This window comes from Mustela nivalis (assembly GCF_964662115.1).
Source record: "Mustela nivalis genome assembly, chromosome: 8".
NCBI classification, from domain to species: Eukaryota; Metazoa; Chordata; class Mammalia; order Carnivora; family Mustelidae; genus Mustela; species Mustela nivalis.
The window spans coordinates 30954361-30967527 of NC_139027.1; the positions used below are offsets into that span (position 1 = coordinate 30954361).

Consider the following 13167-nt stretch of genomic DNA (forward strand, 5'->3'; position numbering starts at 1 on the left):
TTTACACAAATTAACTCATTTAATTCTGTGGTAGTTTAGGAGGTAAGTGCCACTTATTATATCTTCTTACAAATGTGAAAATAGTGAGCACTTGAAATTTTATTTTATTTTTGGCTCTTCTGTCTCCCTCAGTAAGCTGTCAACTCTGAGTCTGTCCCAAGTGTCTGGCTCATAGAAGGTGCCAGCCCCTGTTAGAGGATACTGATGGAAATTTTCCTTTCTCTGCAGCCCAAGAGTCCAGATCCATGCATGTCGCAGACAGTAATGTGAAGGGGATGATGGGTCCTGGTAAGTAGCTCTGTGTTTAGTTCTTTTCTGGAAACTCTACCCTTTCCCAGCTTCCAACTTAACTTCCTCGCTTCTAGTACCTCAGTCCCAAACCAGGCTTGAAAATAGTCAGGCAAGATACAGCACTGTGGTTACTAAGACTCCAAGATGTCTAGTGGAGTAAGTCAGTGATTCAGTTAAACCAAGGAGAGAGAGGGGGTGGAGAAGTTCAAGACAAAGCCAGTATTCTTGCTTCTTTCTGGCTCATGTCAATTACCACTGAGATAATATTTGCTAAGAAACTCATAGGTATATGTAGCATAAAATAAATTTTATATGGACACATTTAATAGTTTACTTAATTTAAAAGTTATCCACCAGTATTTTATAAATTATTTCATCTTCCCTCCCTCCATTCCTCCTTCCTTTTTGCAACTTACCATTATCAGGGCCAAGGGTGACATATTCCAAAAGAAAACATTGTCTTTGGCATCTTTCTTCCTCTGCATTTTTCCCCCTGATGTGCTTGCCTAAAAGGAAGGAGATACAGGGAGTCAATGGACACTTACTACAAATTAATTATACTATTTTATAAATTTATCGTTTAAAAAATGCCTTATGTATTAGAGACTACGTTGAGGATGTATAGGCTGGAGACAGATCCTTTGCCACTGTGGACACTTTTAAACCTTAGTTGATGTATTTAATCCTTGAGGGACAGTTTGTACCCATACAAGGGCATAATATTTCAGAGTTAATAAAAAATACAGTTTTGTTTTGTTTTTTAAAGTCAGATCTGGACAGCAGGTGTTATTTTTCAGGGATGAACCCAACAACTCCAGAAGCAGAAGAAAACCTGAAGTCTTGCCTCTCGGCTGATATCCAGCCCAAGAGCCATCTCTCATCTGGTGTGTGGAGGCAGCCAAAGGATGGCAAAGAATGGGGCGAGGAATATGTCACGAAAGACCACCCAGATAAACTCAAGGATGCTGGCCAGGGCAGACACAGCTCCTTGGAAAATGTTTTATGTGAAACCTCTTTAGCTGGTAAGTCCCGAGAGGAAATAACAGGCTGAAATTGTGCAGAACAGGAAACCTATAGGCTAGAATCCTTGCAGTATAGGTTCAGGGACATATGAGACCACTTAGTCTCCAGTTGCCTTTTCAGATGAACGCTAAAGATTATGGAGGTGGAGGGACCCACCTGAGGTCACATGGCCAGCTTGGGACCAGCACCTCTAATCTGGGTATCTATGACTTGGGGGGGGACAAAAGGCATAAAGTTGGTGATGAGGAGGGCAGCATTGTGTGAACTATGTAGTCAGTGATGCGAAATCTTCAATATGTGCATTTTGGATCAGTATTCTGCCACCAAAATACCAAACACAGCAACAGGGAATGTCCTCTTCTCTCCTTCTTCCTTCCTTCCTCTCCTTTGTATCACAGATTGTTACTCAACACTTATTAGAGGTCACATAATGGCACTTCCCCCCAAATATTTTGTGGAAGGCAATTTTTTTTAAAGATTTTATTTATTCATTTGACAGAGAGAGAGATCACAAGTAGGCAAGGAGGCAGGCAGAGAGAGAGGAGGAAGCAGGCCCTCCGCGGAGCAGAGAGCCTGATGCGGGGCTCGATCCCAGGACCCTGGGATCATGACCTGAACCGAAGGCAGAGGCTTTAACCCACTGAGCCACCCAGGTGCCCCAGTGGAAGGCAATTTTAAAAAATTAATTTTTACTATCGAACATGTGCAAGATTAAATAGTACTAAAACATTTACTAGGAAGAAAACAGCAAGCACTTTAAATTGTTTTCACAGTTTCTTCTGGTACTTGCTTCCATGTTTTAAAGCAGGTTTATGTTGCCTTTTTTAAATCAGTATTTTACTGGGGGATAATTTATGTACAGCAAAGTTCATAAAGGTTAAGTTTAAGCTCATTGACTTTTTCTATATGTATGTGTAGCCTCTTGTGATCACTACTTGGATCAGATTACAACAGTTCTGTTACCCCAGAGAGTTCTCTCATGCATCTTACCACCGGAAGAACCACTATTGTAACTTCTGTCACTGTAGATTAGTTTCATCTGTTCTTGGACCTCATACAGAGGGAATAATACAATGTGTACTCTTTTGAGTCAGGCTTCTTTCTCTCAGTATAATGTGTAGTTCATTTCTTTTTTCAATCATTAAATAAATTTACCGCAATTTGCTTACCTGTTCTCCTGTTGATGGATGTTTGGATTGTTACCAGTCCAGGGCTATTATGAGCAAAATGAATATGAATATTCTTGTACAAGTTTTTTTTGGATGTCAGCCCTCATTTCTCTTGGATTCATATGTAGGAGTGGAATCTCTGGATTAGGAGACAGGATTATGCTAAACTTTGAAAGAAAACATCAAACAGTTTTCCAAAGTGGTTGGGGCATTTTATACTCCATCCAGTAATGTCCACGAGTTCTGGTTGCTTCACACGCTTCCCAATATTTTAGTTTTAGCCATTCTCAGGGAGGTATACTGATATTGAAGTTTTAATTTGCCCTTCCCTGATGACTAATGATGTTGAGCATCTGTTCATGTGGTTTTAGTTATTTGTACATCTTCTTTTATGAAGTGTCCGTGTAAGTACTTTGTCCAACATTTAAAGTGCATTATCTTCTTATTATCAATTAGTAAAATTTCTTAATCTATTTTGGATATGATTTCTTTATTAGATGTATGTGTGGAGAATATTTTATTCTAGTATATGGCTTGCCTTGTCATATTCTTAATAGTCTTTTGATGAATAGATGTTCTTAATTTTGGGGAAGTTAGTAAATTTTAACTTTTTTATATAGATTGTGACTTATGTGTCCTTCCAAGAGATTTTTGCCTATCCCAGAGTTGTAGAGATATTCTAGTATGTTTTCTTCTAAAATCTTTATAGTTTGAATTTTCACATATAGATCTATTACTTATCTTTTTTTTAGATTTTTTTAGGTAAACTCTATGCCCAATGTGGGGCTCAGACTCATGACCCCAAGATCTAGAGTTGCATGCTCTACAGATTGAGTCTGCCAGGAGCTCCAATCTATTATTTATTTTGAATAGATTTTGATGTATGGTGTGAGGAAGGAATCCAGGTTCATTTTTTTCTCATATGGCTGTCCAACTGCTTCAGCACCTTTTATTAAAAATATCTTTGTTTCTTTCCATATTGAATTGTGTAAAGAACATCAAGTGATTCACATATAGGTGGGTCTAATTCTAGACTCTATATTCTTTTTATTCCAATGAGTAGAGAATTTACAACTTGACAGTATTGAGTGTTCCAATCAAAGAACATGGTGTATGTCTCCCTTTATATAGGTCTTCTTTAATTTTTCTTAGCAGTGTAATGGAAAATCTATCAATTACATTCTTCTTCTTTCCTTCCCCACCAAAGCCTTTGCCCTAGAGTCCTCTGTCATCCTACCCCATCCTGGGACTTTCTACTCTTCCGAGGAATTCCTTTCATAGTTCTCTTATGTTAGATTCCCTTTTGTTTGTTTTTGTCTTGTGTGTCCTTGTTGGTTTCTTGGTTTACTTCTTGTTTCATAGAACCCATCGTCCAGTAGCTTCCATATGCTTTGTTGATAATTTAGGTGAATACAAAATCATTTTCCCTCATCATTTTGAACCAAATGTTCCACTGTCCTCTAGTTTCCAATGTTACTCTTGGAATGTGCAATACCATTCTGATCCCCAGTCCTTTGTATTGTACCTGATTATTCTCTCTGGTAACTTTTAGGATCTTCACCTTTGGTATGCTAACGTGTCACAGCAGTGTGAGAATCTTCTTCATTAATTATGCTGTGCACAGTGGGCCCTTTCCTCCAGAAAGGTGTCTCCTGGTATTTTTTTTTCTATTATTAATTTGATAATATCCTTTCACCCATTTTCTTTCTTTTCTCTACAATTTCTACTAATTTGACGTTGGGTTTCCTGGATTGATGTTCTCCAATACCATCTTTTTCTAGTCTCTTTTTCTTCATCATGTCTCTTTCTTGTTTTGGTGGGGAGTGGGGAAGAAGGCAGGATTTATCTGCCACCCTTTTATCTTTGAAAAAATGCCAAAATTTTCTCCTCCTCCTCCTTTTTTCTTTTTGGAATGTTCTCTTCTTTTAAGAAAAAAAAAAAAAGTAGCATCCTGTAACTATTAAATAGGCAGAATGTTTTTCTCGTATCTCTTTGAGGACATTAATCATGGGATTTTTTAAAAAAAGATTTATTTATTTATTTATTTATTTATTTATTTATTTATTTATTATAGAGAGAGAATGTGTGAGTGGTGGGAGGAGCAGAGGGAGAGGGAAAGAATTTTTGAGCAAACTCCCTGCTAAGCAGGGTGCCTAATGCGGGGCTGGATCCTAAGACCCCAGACCAGGACCCCACCTGAAATCCAGAATCTGTGCTCCACTGGGGTGCCTGGGTGGCTCAGTCCATTAACCATCTGCTTTCAGCTCAGGTCATGACCCCTAGGATGGAGTCCCACATTGGGTTCCCTGCTGAGTAGGGAGCCTGTCTCTCCCTCTCCTTTTGCCTGGCATTCTCCCTGTTTGTGCTCTCTCTCTCTGTGTCAAATAAATACATAAAATCTTAAATTAAAAAAAAAAAAAGTCAGTGCTTCACCAACTGAGCCATCCAGGTACCCCTTAATTATAGGATTTTTAAAAAGTTTTGTTTCTGTGTTGTCTCTTTTTTTAAATTAATGTATAATTGACATACAACATTATATTAGTTCCAGATGTACAAGATAATGATTTGATATTTGTATATACAGTGAAATGATCACCTCAATAAGCCTAGTTAACATCATCACCATACATAGCTACAAATTTTTTTTTCTTTGAGCAACTTTCAATTATGCAAAACAACACTATTAACCATACCATATAATACATCCCCTGCATTGTCTATACTTATTCAAAATGTATATATACCTTTTTCTTCTCTTTCATTTATGGTGTAAGTTTAATTCAAATGTCTGAGGATACTTATCTGATTTTTTAAAATATATATATATCCAAGAGAAAGGCCCTAAATAAAAAGAAATGACAATTCTATGTTGGACAAGCTTATCAGTAAATGGACTTCACTATAGGCTAATCCGGTGGCAAATTAACTTTTGGTGGCTGACCTCTTTATGTCAGTATCTGTTGGTCCTTTTCCCTTGGGTTGTTCATTTTCTTCAGTGAAAGATCCTCCAGTCTCCTGCCTGGAGAGTATAACTCTGGCTGCTGGCATTGTGGGAAGACCTGCAGGGGGAGGGGTTACTGGAGTCTCCCCATTCAGTATGCAAGCCTTCTCTGAGTCCCCTTGTTTTCATGTTGGCATCTCAACCCTTCCCTCTACAGTCTTGAGCCCAGACCCCAAAGATAAGGGCCCTTCTAGTTTAATTTTTCCCATCTTCTCATGGCAGGGGGTAGTGGCGGGGGCGGGGGTGTTGGTGGTGGTGAATGAGGAAGCCATCTGGCATGGGGAGAAGATCCTGGAAGTTCAATTGCCCTATATGTAGACTAAGTCTCCTGTTTTCAGCATTGCTTCTTATTTGTACTTTCTGTAGTACCTGGTGCCTTCACTACTTGAGTCTTTCTGCTTCTCAGCAGATTTTCCATCTGCAGATGAGAACACCAAGATTCTGTGCCCTTACACTGCTAGATTAATTACCATGTTTCCATTCTGTTTTCCATCTTCTGAAAACTTGCTGATGTCTCTTTTTATTGCTTTCAATGTCTTTTTATTGCTTTCTATCATTTGATCGATTTTGGGAAGGAATGGTTGACAATTTCCTCTTTGATTTGTTTTTTAAAGCTAAAAGACAGACTGTGGCTCTAGAACTGCTTGAGTCAGAGAGAAAATATGTCATTAACATCTCTCTGATCCTGAAGATCAAGGCAACATTCCAAGGGTCAGATGGAAAGAGGAATTCCAAAGAGAGAAGGTATCCAATGTGTTCATTGCCTTTGCTTTTCAGATTGATTAAAATTTAAGGTAAGTTGTTTATTGTTTCCACTTGGGGAATTCTGGGACCTGTGAAGAGTTCCAGAAATAGTCTTTGAAAAGAGCGTAGGCAGTGACAGCAGGTAACACCTGGCAAGTCTCAAATTTAGACTTAGGGCAGATAAGAAAATGAATTATAGTCTCTGAGATCTTCAGTGTCCCTGGAGTGTCTGTAAAGAACCCAAAGGGGGGATAAATGCTATGGGTGAGGGAGACATTGCTCTCTGTTGCCATCTGTGTCTCCTCCTGGGATCTCAGGTCTCATGGAGGTAGGCGGGAATGGACGTGGTGGAGGTCTGAAACATTAAGCAGCCATTACGTAAATGGTACAGGGCTGATTAACTCTGGACTTGGACCTTTCTTATATGTATATCCTCGTGATCCCACAGTACTACACGGTGCATAAGTGGTGTGTGTGTGTGTGTGTGTGTGTGTGTGTGTGTGTGTGTGGTGGGGCGTGCTTCCAAAGGGTCTATTCGAAAGGCATGCTAACTCCAAGATTACAATATCCCTCGGTCCTTCTGTTCATCATCTTTATATCTTCTCTGCTTCTCCTCCATTAAGAAAAGCAGGAAGGAGGAAACTCTGATTTGGTGGAAAGGACTAACATCGTGAAGATGTGATAATCCAGATTAGTTGAGGAAAAGGCCAAACCGAAAGAATGGAAAGTCTGGATTATGGACTATTACAGATAAATGTAGCATTAATAGTCTAAATAGTCAATTGGGTTTTAGACACTGGTGGCTCATAAATCGTGAATCTATCTCGGGAAGCCTGTAATTGTATTTTCTCACTCTTTAACATCCCCCAATTTTACTTGGCTTTGCGGCTGCCAGCAATATACGTAGTCACCAGAACACGATGCTCCCCCCATCTAAATGTCCGAGGTGAGGGAATATTCCCCAACAGACTCGAAAGTGGCTTGACTCTTTTTAAGAATCATTTTACTGCAAAGCAAAGTACAGAAAACAAGGAACAGAAAGGGTAATGTGACAGGGCTAAAGCTCTGACCTCTGGAGGCCCTGGACAGAGCATCACCCTCTTTCAGTGGCCCCCTGGATTCTCGCTGGTTGTTCCTTCCCCGTCTGGAATCGGGTTCATGCTCCCCTCCCACACTGCCCCTTCGGCCCTCTGAGATGTCTGTCTGGACTCTAGCTATTTCCCTGTTGCTAGAGACCTGCTCCATTTACATTAATGAAATCAAAAGGCAAGTCTACCTTTTGGTGTAGTTTTGCTTCCACATCCGAGATTCTAAGCCAGCAGCATTTCCTCCTCATCTCTGAAAATTTGGGGATGGGGCAACGAGAGAGAAAGAGAGAATTGTTTACTCTGGAACACAGTAACCAGGTGCTTCATTGATAACTTCATGAGATCTTCACAAGAACTCTGTGAAGACTAACTTGTAGATGAAGAAACTAAGGCCCAGAGGGCTTTAAAGCCAAATAGTCAGTTAGTGTGAGGATTCGAACCCAGGCTTGTCTCCCCCTGTCCTTGTGACCTTTCCACATCCCACCACTCCTCTGAGGACCATGTCGTTTCCAAGACATCACCTGACTATCAGCATGTCGGGTTTCTTAGCCAGATGACTCTTCCTATTTCAGTGTAAACTTCCCTTCAGATCTCAACTGATTTGTCAGGTAGGGATGCTAGAAATGTTCTTGGCTCACTGAAGCTCTCTCCTACTTGCCATCACTTCCTGCTTTTCTAGGATGTTCTTTCATGACTCATGACCTATCTCCCCCCCCCTCCGCTCCGCAAAGCCTGAGATTAAAAAAAGTTTAAAACTACCATATAGTCATATAATATCATATAATCATATAATATAAAAGCAGTTATTTCTCACATCCACAATAATGCTATTGATGTTAGTTATTTACTAAACTAACCTTCTTTTTTCTTTTCATAACCAAGACAAGTGAAGCTATAAGTCAATACTCTTAGGACTAATATAAAGACTCGAGTTCTGAGCTTAGCAGTGTTGCCATTTTTCCACCTTGGGCTTAGATTTCCAATATCCTCCTTCACTCACTACATTTCTTCTTTTTCCTAAGCTTTTCTGAAGCCTCCTTGGGTACTTTAAATAGGCCGGCTGAACGAAATACACAACAGAACGAGATTATTCCTTTCTTCTTCTGGCATTTTCCCCATGCAAAGATGAAAATAAATTAGCAACATGCCCCACCTTTCCCATCAGACATTGCAAGCCACCAGCACTTTCCACCCCTGCTGTAAAGTAACCCGGGGGTGAGAATAAAACCCAGTGTAACTACAATTGGACCCTCAAAACTGAGGTTGTCACATCTTTTCAAACCTACACGATAAAACTCCAGGTTTTTCCTGGAGAAAAGTAAAGCCCTCAACAGCCTTCTCAGCGTATTTTAAGCCAGGCCTGCCCCTGGCTGAACGAAAGGGCTGGAAGCTGCAGGGGGCCCCAGCCACCAACTGAGGTCTGAGTGGACCTTGTGGGAGGTTGTTCATTTGTTAGAGTATCACAGAAGTTGCAGTTCTTGGCTTTCCCTGGTCTGATACGCCTAGATAGAGTTACAAGCTCATGATCAAACAGTCCTATCTGTCAGAATCCTTGGTAGAAGGTCGTGGGCGGGGGGCGGGGGGGGGGGCAAGGTCAGCCTGAGTCAGGCTCCTGAGCTGAACATCCGCCAAGAAGGCCGTGTGCCACGGATCACCACCAGGTGGCACATGCTTCGTCATCAGCGCCCACATCCTGGGACTGGAGCTCAGGAGTTATTCTGGCCTAAAATTAGATGGGCAAGAGCAAAGCTATTGATTTGAAACTCTAACTGGGTTTTCTTTGATGGCTTTTAATTTATTTCCCTTGTTTAAGTCCTGTATTGTGGGAGTTGAAATAACTTGGAAGGTTTTAAAAAGAATGAACTACTCAAATTACTCTCTATCATCTCAACCCTAGTAAGGAATAGATGAGAAGTTGAGTGCTTATACTTTTATCTTTGTGAAAAAGCTGCTTCTGGGAGTCAGGTGTGGCTCTAGGCCAAACAAGGAAGCAGGTTACGTGTGTGTCTGCATTGTTTGCTTCTTTCTCCTTCTGCTCTCCGTCTCCTGGCTCACCTCCTCCACACTCCTCTCTGATTTCAATAATATCCTTGTTAAATAAATTTTTTTTTCCAATATTGGTACAGAACCCACTGTAGGCCATTGCTTTTCATAGAACTTTTGTGTTTCCGTGATACTTGATGGGAACATTACCCTTTTCGGACCCTCACCCTGAAATCTCAAACTATTACCCCAGTGGACATGTCGTCCAGGAGGCAGCTGGACCCCAGCCAAGTTACCAGCCCTCCAATTCTGCAAGGACACTGGTCACGGTATAGCAGAAGGCAGCTTTCCCAAAAGAAAGAGAAAGAAGTGTAGGCCAGGTGAGGCCAGGCAAGGCCAAGAGAGGAGTAAAGAAAGAGAAAAAGACAAGACATCATCTAAGGAATATTACATAACCTATATGGACAACCCATCTCACAGGCAGATCTCACCATGGCATTAGACCCTAACATCGTTCAGTGTCACACTGAAAGTCATGGTAACCTTGGGTGGGGAGAAAGCTATCACATCGAGAACTTTCACAGGTACAGTATTTTACTCTTTCAGTCCAGTCAGTGGTGCTTTCCTCCATCAACTTCGTGTTCTCCTCCACAGACAGACTGTCTTATAGCCGCCCCTCTAAATTCCCTCTGATCTTGTCAGGGATTACTTAGATCTTCTGAGCCCACTGTACCAGCCATAAGGGCTTAGATCGGGAAGCCCCTCCACTTGTGTTGATGGACCAGCTGGCTTCAATTATGTGGAGACTAGTGGCGTGGGACGGGGAGGGTGAAGAAATCCTTGTATCTTTTCACAGGTGGCTGGACACCCTCTTTGGTATCTGTGTCTCTCGGAGCTATAGACACAGGGGAGTCTTTGCTTGACTTGTAGATGGTTTGAAAAAGCTTTTTATTTTTTTTTAATGTTTATTTTATTTCTTTTTTTGGAGGGGAGGATGAAAAAGCTTCTTATCATACTGATGTTCTTTCTCCTGTTCTCGACAAAGGTCTGCTTGTTCAGGGTTGGCAAAGCACCCCAGTTGTCCACTGGACACTTATTCTTGTGGAACCCGGGGGGGAATATCCAAGTACGTTCAGCTCTCAGTGACAAGCAGACCTTCACTTTCATCTTCGTTTAACTTGCGGTCTTGCAAGCACAAGGGAACCTACTTTCAGTTCCCATAAGTCACCAAGTTGGAGCTCGAATTCTTGCAGTAGCCCAGCAAAACTCCATTTCCTTGTGGCATCCCTCCTCATTCCTACAGGGCCCTGACTGCCCCCACCCCCTTCCCCATGCACCCCCTTCCTCCTCCGTGATTCTCTCTCTCTCCACCACATCCTTCTCTGACATCTCTCTTCCTCTCTTCATTTCCTCTGGAAAAACAAACAAACCAACAAAACACAGCTAGGATGGGGCTCTGTGAAGCTCCAGGGAGTAGCAAGCCAGGCCTCCCCAGGAAAGACTGTGTCCTTGCCCAGAAGAGAAGGGAAAAGAGCACTTTCACATGCCCATCCTCTGAGCATTTAGGGGCCGGCTTTAACCAAGTTTTGCTTTTTACCTAAATCGGAGTCTCTTACTCAGTAGCTAAGAATGAGCAAATGCCACCGAGGTGCTGACTTCTACCACACTAATGAGAGTAGACTCATTTGCACATCAAGTGGGAATAACTTTCAAATCTTGGAAAAGAGTTCCCCTAGAATTTCTACTGTCTCGTAAGTGAAACAGTAACAGTCTGGCCTTTCAAGGGGCACCTGGCTGGCTCAGCTGGAAGAGTGTGATCTCAGGTTTGTGAGTTGGAATTTTTAGATTACTAAAATAAATAAACTTTTAAAAAAAAGCCACTTAAGTGATGTGTTCTTTATTAGTGCAATATACATTTGTGTAGGAGCTATTAATAAAGGGGTCTTTTATTTTATTTTTTAAAAAGACTTCTTGAAAAGAATAAAATAACAGATTTATTTATTTATTTTAGAGAAAGAGAGTGAGCGAGTGCATGAGTTGGGGCAGAGGCAGAGGGAGAGAATCCTCAAGCAGACTCCCCTGCTGAGCACGGAGCCCTACATGGACCCTGAGATTATGACCTGAGCCAAAATTAAGAGTCGGACATTTAACCAACTGAGCCAACAGGCAGCCCTAAAGGGGTCTTTTTATTTTTTCTTCTTCTTCTTCTTCTTTTTTTTTTTTTTTTTTTACAAATAGCAAATAGCAATAGCAATAGCAAATAGATATTTGCTATTAGGCCTATAATGTCAAACTTAAAAAAAAAATCCTGAATGCAGAGCAGTGACTCAGAATATTTAGAATGACTGGGAAAACGGAACCTGCTGCATATGTTCTTATAGGGTCTTTTCTTCTGTACAGCTGGTTTGTGTGATCCTATCTCTATTCTGTTTCAAGCCTCTTCCCTGGCTCTTTACGGTACCTTGTCCAGCAGCACCTTGATTTGCTTCATGCTCTGCAGGAAAGGGTCCTGAAGTGGCCACGGCAAGGAGTTCTTGGAGATTTATTCCTTAAGTTGACAAATGATGAGGTAAGTGTTTTAAAAAAATCCTTCGTAAACTTGGAATTACATGCATCTGTGTCTCCCTTGTCTGCTTCTAAATGCAGGACCTCAAATCAGTGATTTTCAGAGTTAGAAAAACTGCTGAGATCTAGTCTAACCTCCTCACTCTACAGATAATGAAATAAAGTTCAGAGACATTAAAAGACTTTGTTGAAATCACTCGGCTAGCTAGGTAGTTGGGGGATCTGTGACCTACGCCTCCTAACTTCCTACTCATCACATCTCACTGTACTATATCCAACCGCCCCACTGAAGATGCACATAAATGTGTGTGTACACTAGTGTAAAAATATATACACGAGCCTGTACATGTCCATCCATATATACAAAATAAATATAGGAGGGCTTGTGTATGTGTGTGTATTTCACACCTAATTTCATTCCTTAGAGAGATTTAAAACTGTGACGCACAGTTATCTGTCTTGAATGTTTTTTGTTTTTTGTTTTTATTTTCACTTCCTTGGAGAAAAGGGTGGTAAGTTTCAAAATCTCTATAATGTTCTGCAAAGAAAATATGACCCGGGCCAGAAGATGTGAACTCAAATGCCTACAGGGCCAGACAGCGATGTAAATGAGTGGAAGTAAGCAGAATGTAGTACAATATGGACTGTTGGGAGGTGAGCTTCAGCACATATGCTTTTCTATAGGAAATAGTATCCAATTATTATTCAGGAAGAAAGGACTAGAGTTGCCAGATCTTCTGATATTTTAAGAGACACTGGCAATCCTGAATTTTGTGTGAACATTTCTTATTTAAAAAATATTGTGTAGGCTAATTAAAGTTGGTCTGCAAGCCAGAGTTAGCCTGCAATCAAACTCTGTATATCTATGATGTAGGTGAAATACAGAGTTTGTAAATTATTTACTTATATGGATATAATGCAATCTCTCTAATATCACTTTTACTTATTTGCATTTAGTATGCTTTCTTGAGCTGAGAATTGTTTTATCTGTGGGAATATAACTTTAGAAACTGAGAACTGTTTTCCTGAAAGCAAATAGCATAGGTGAATAAGCAATTGGTAGAAATACACAATTAATAGAAGAAGTTGAAGATCACTGGTTTAGACACCAAGAGGAGGGTTGGACAAAGTTCCTTATTGGATGTAGATGACTGAAATTAAAAGTAACTTAAAAACAAAATGGGCATTTTAATCATTTAACAATTTAAAAAAATACTTTTTCAACATACGTGGCCCCTCTCTGTTGCGTTGGTTTTTCACTTTCTCTCATTGAAACAGGAATATTGAGTTTTGGTTCCCAAGT

The 13167-nt window shown here is 40.6% G+C and overlaps 1 protein-coding gene across 23 annotated transcripts in view; it reads left to right on the forward strand.

The window, feature by feature from the left end:
• The window catches only part of ARHGEF33 (Rho guanine nucleotide exchange factor 33), a 124841-nt gene that overhangs the window by 42247 nt on the left and 69427 nt on the right, over positions 1 to 13167 (forward strand). For all 23 annotated transcript variants that reach the window (XR_014315651.1, XM_082745706.1, XM_082745707.1 and 20 more), the window contains 4 exons: positions 229 to 288; positions 1089 to 1313; positions 6099 to 6228; positions 11736 to 11868. Coding sequence is in view for 22 of the 23 variants with exons in the window: in XM_082745706.1 (XP_082601832.1) it covers positions 229 to 288; positions 1089 to 1313; positions 6099 to 6228; positions 11736 to 11868 (548 nt within the window). In the remaining variant the exon portion in view is untranslated. The remainder of the gene's footprint in view (positions 1 to 228; positions 289 to 1088; positions 1314 to 6098; positions 6229 to 11735; positions 11869 to 13167) is intronic.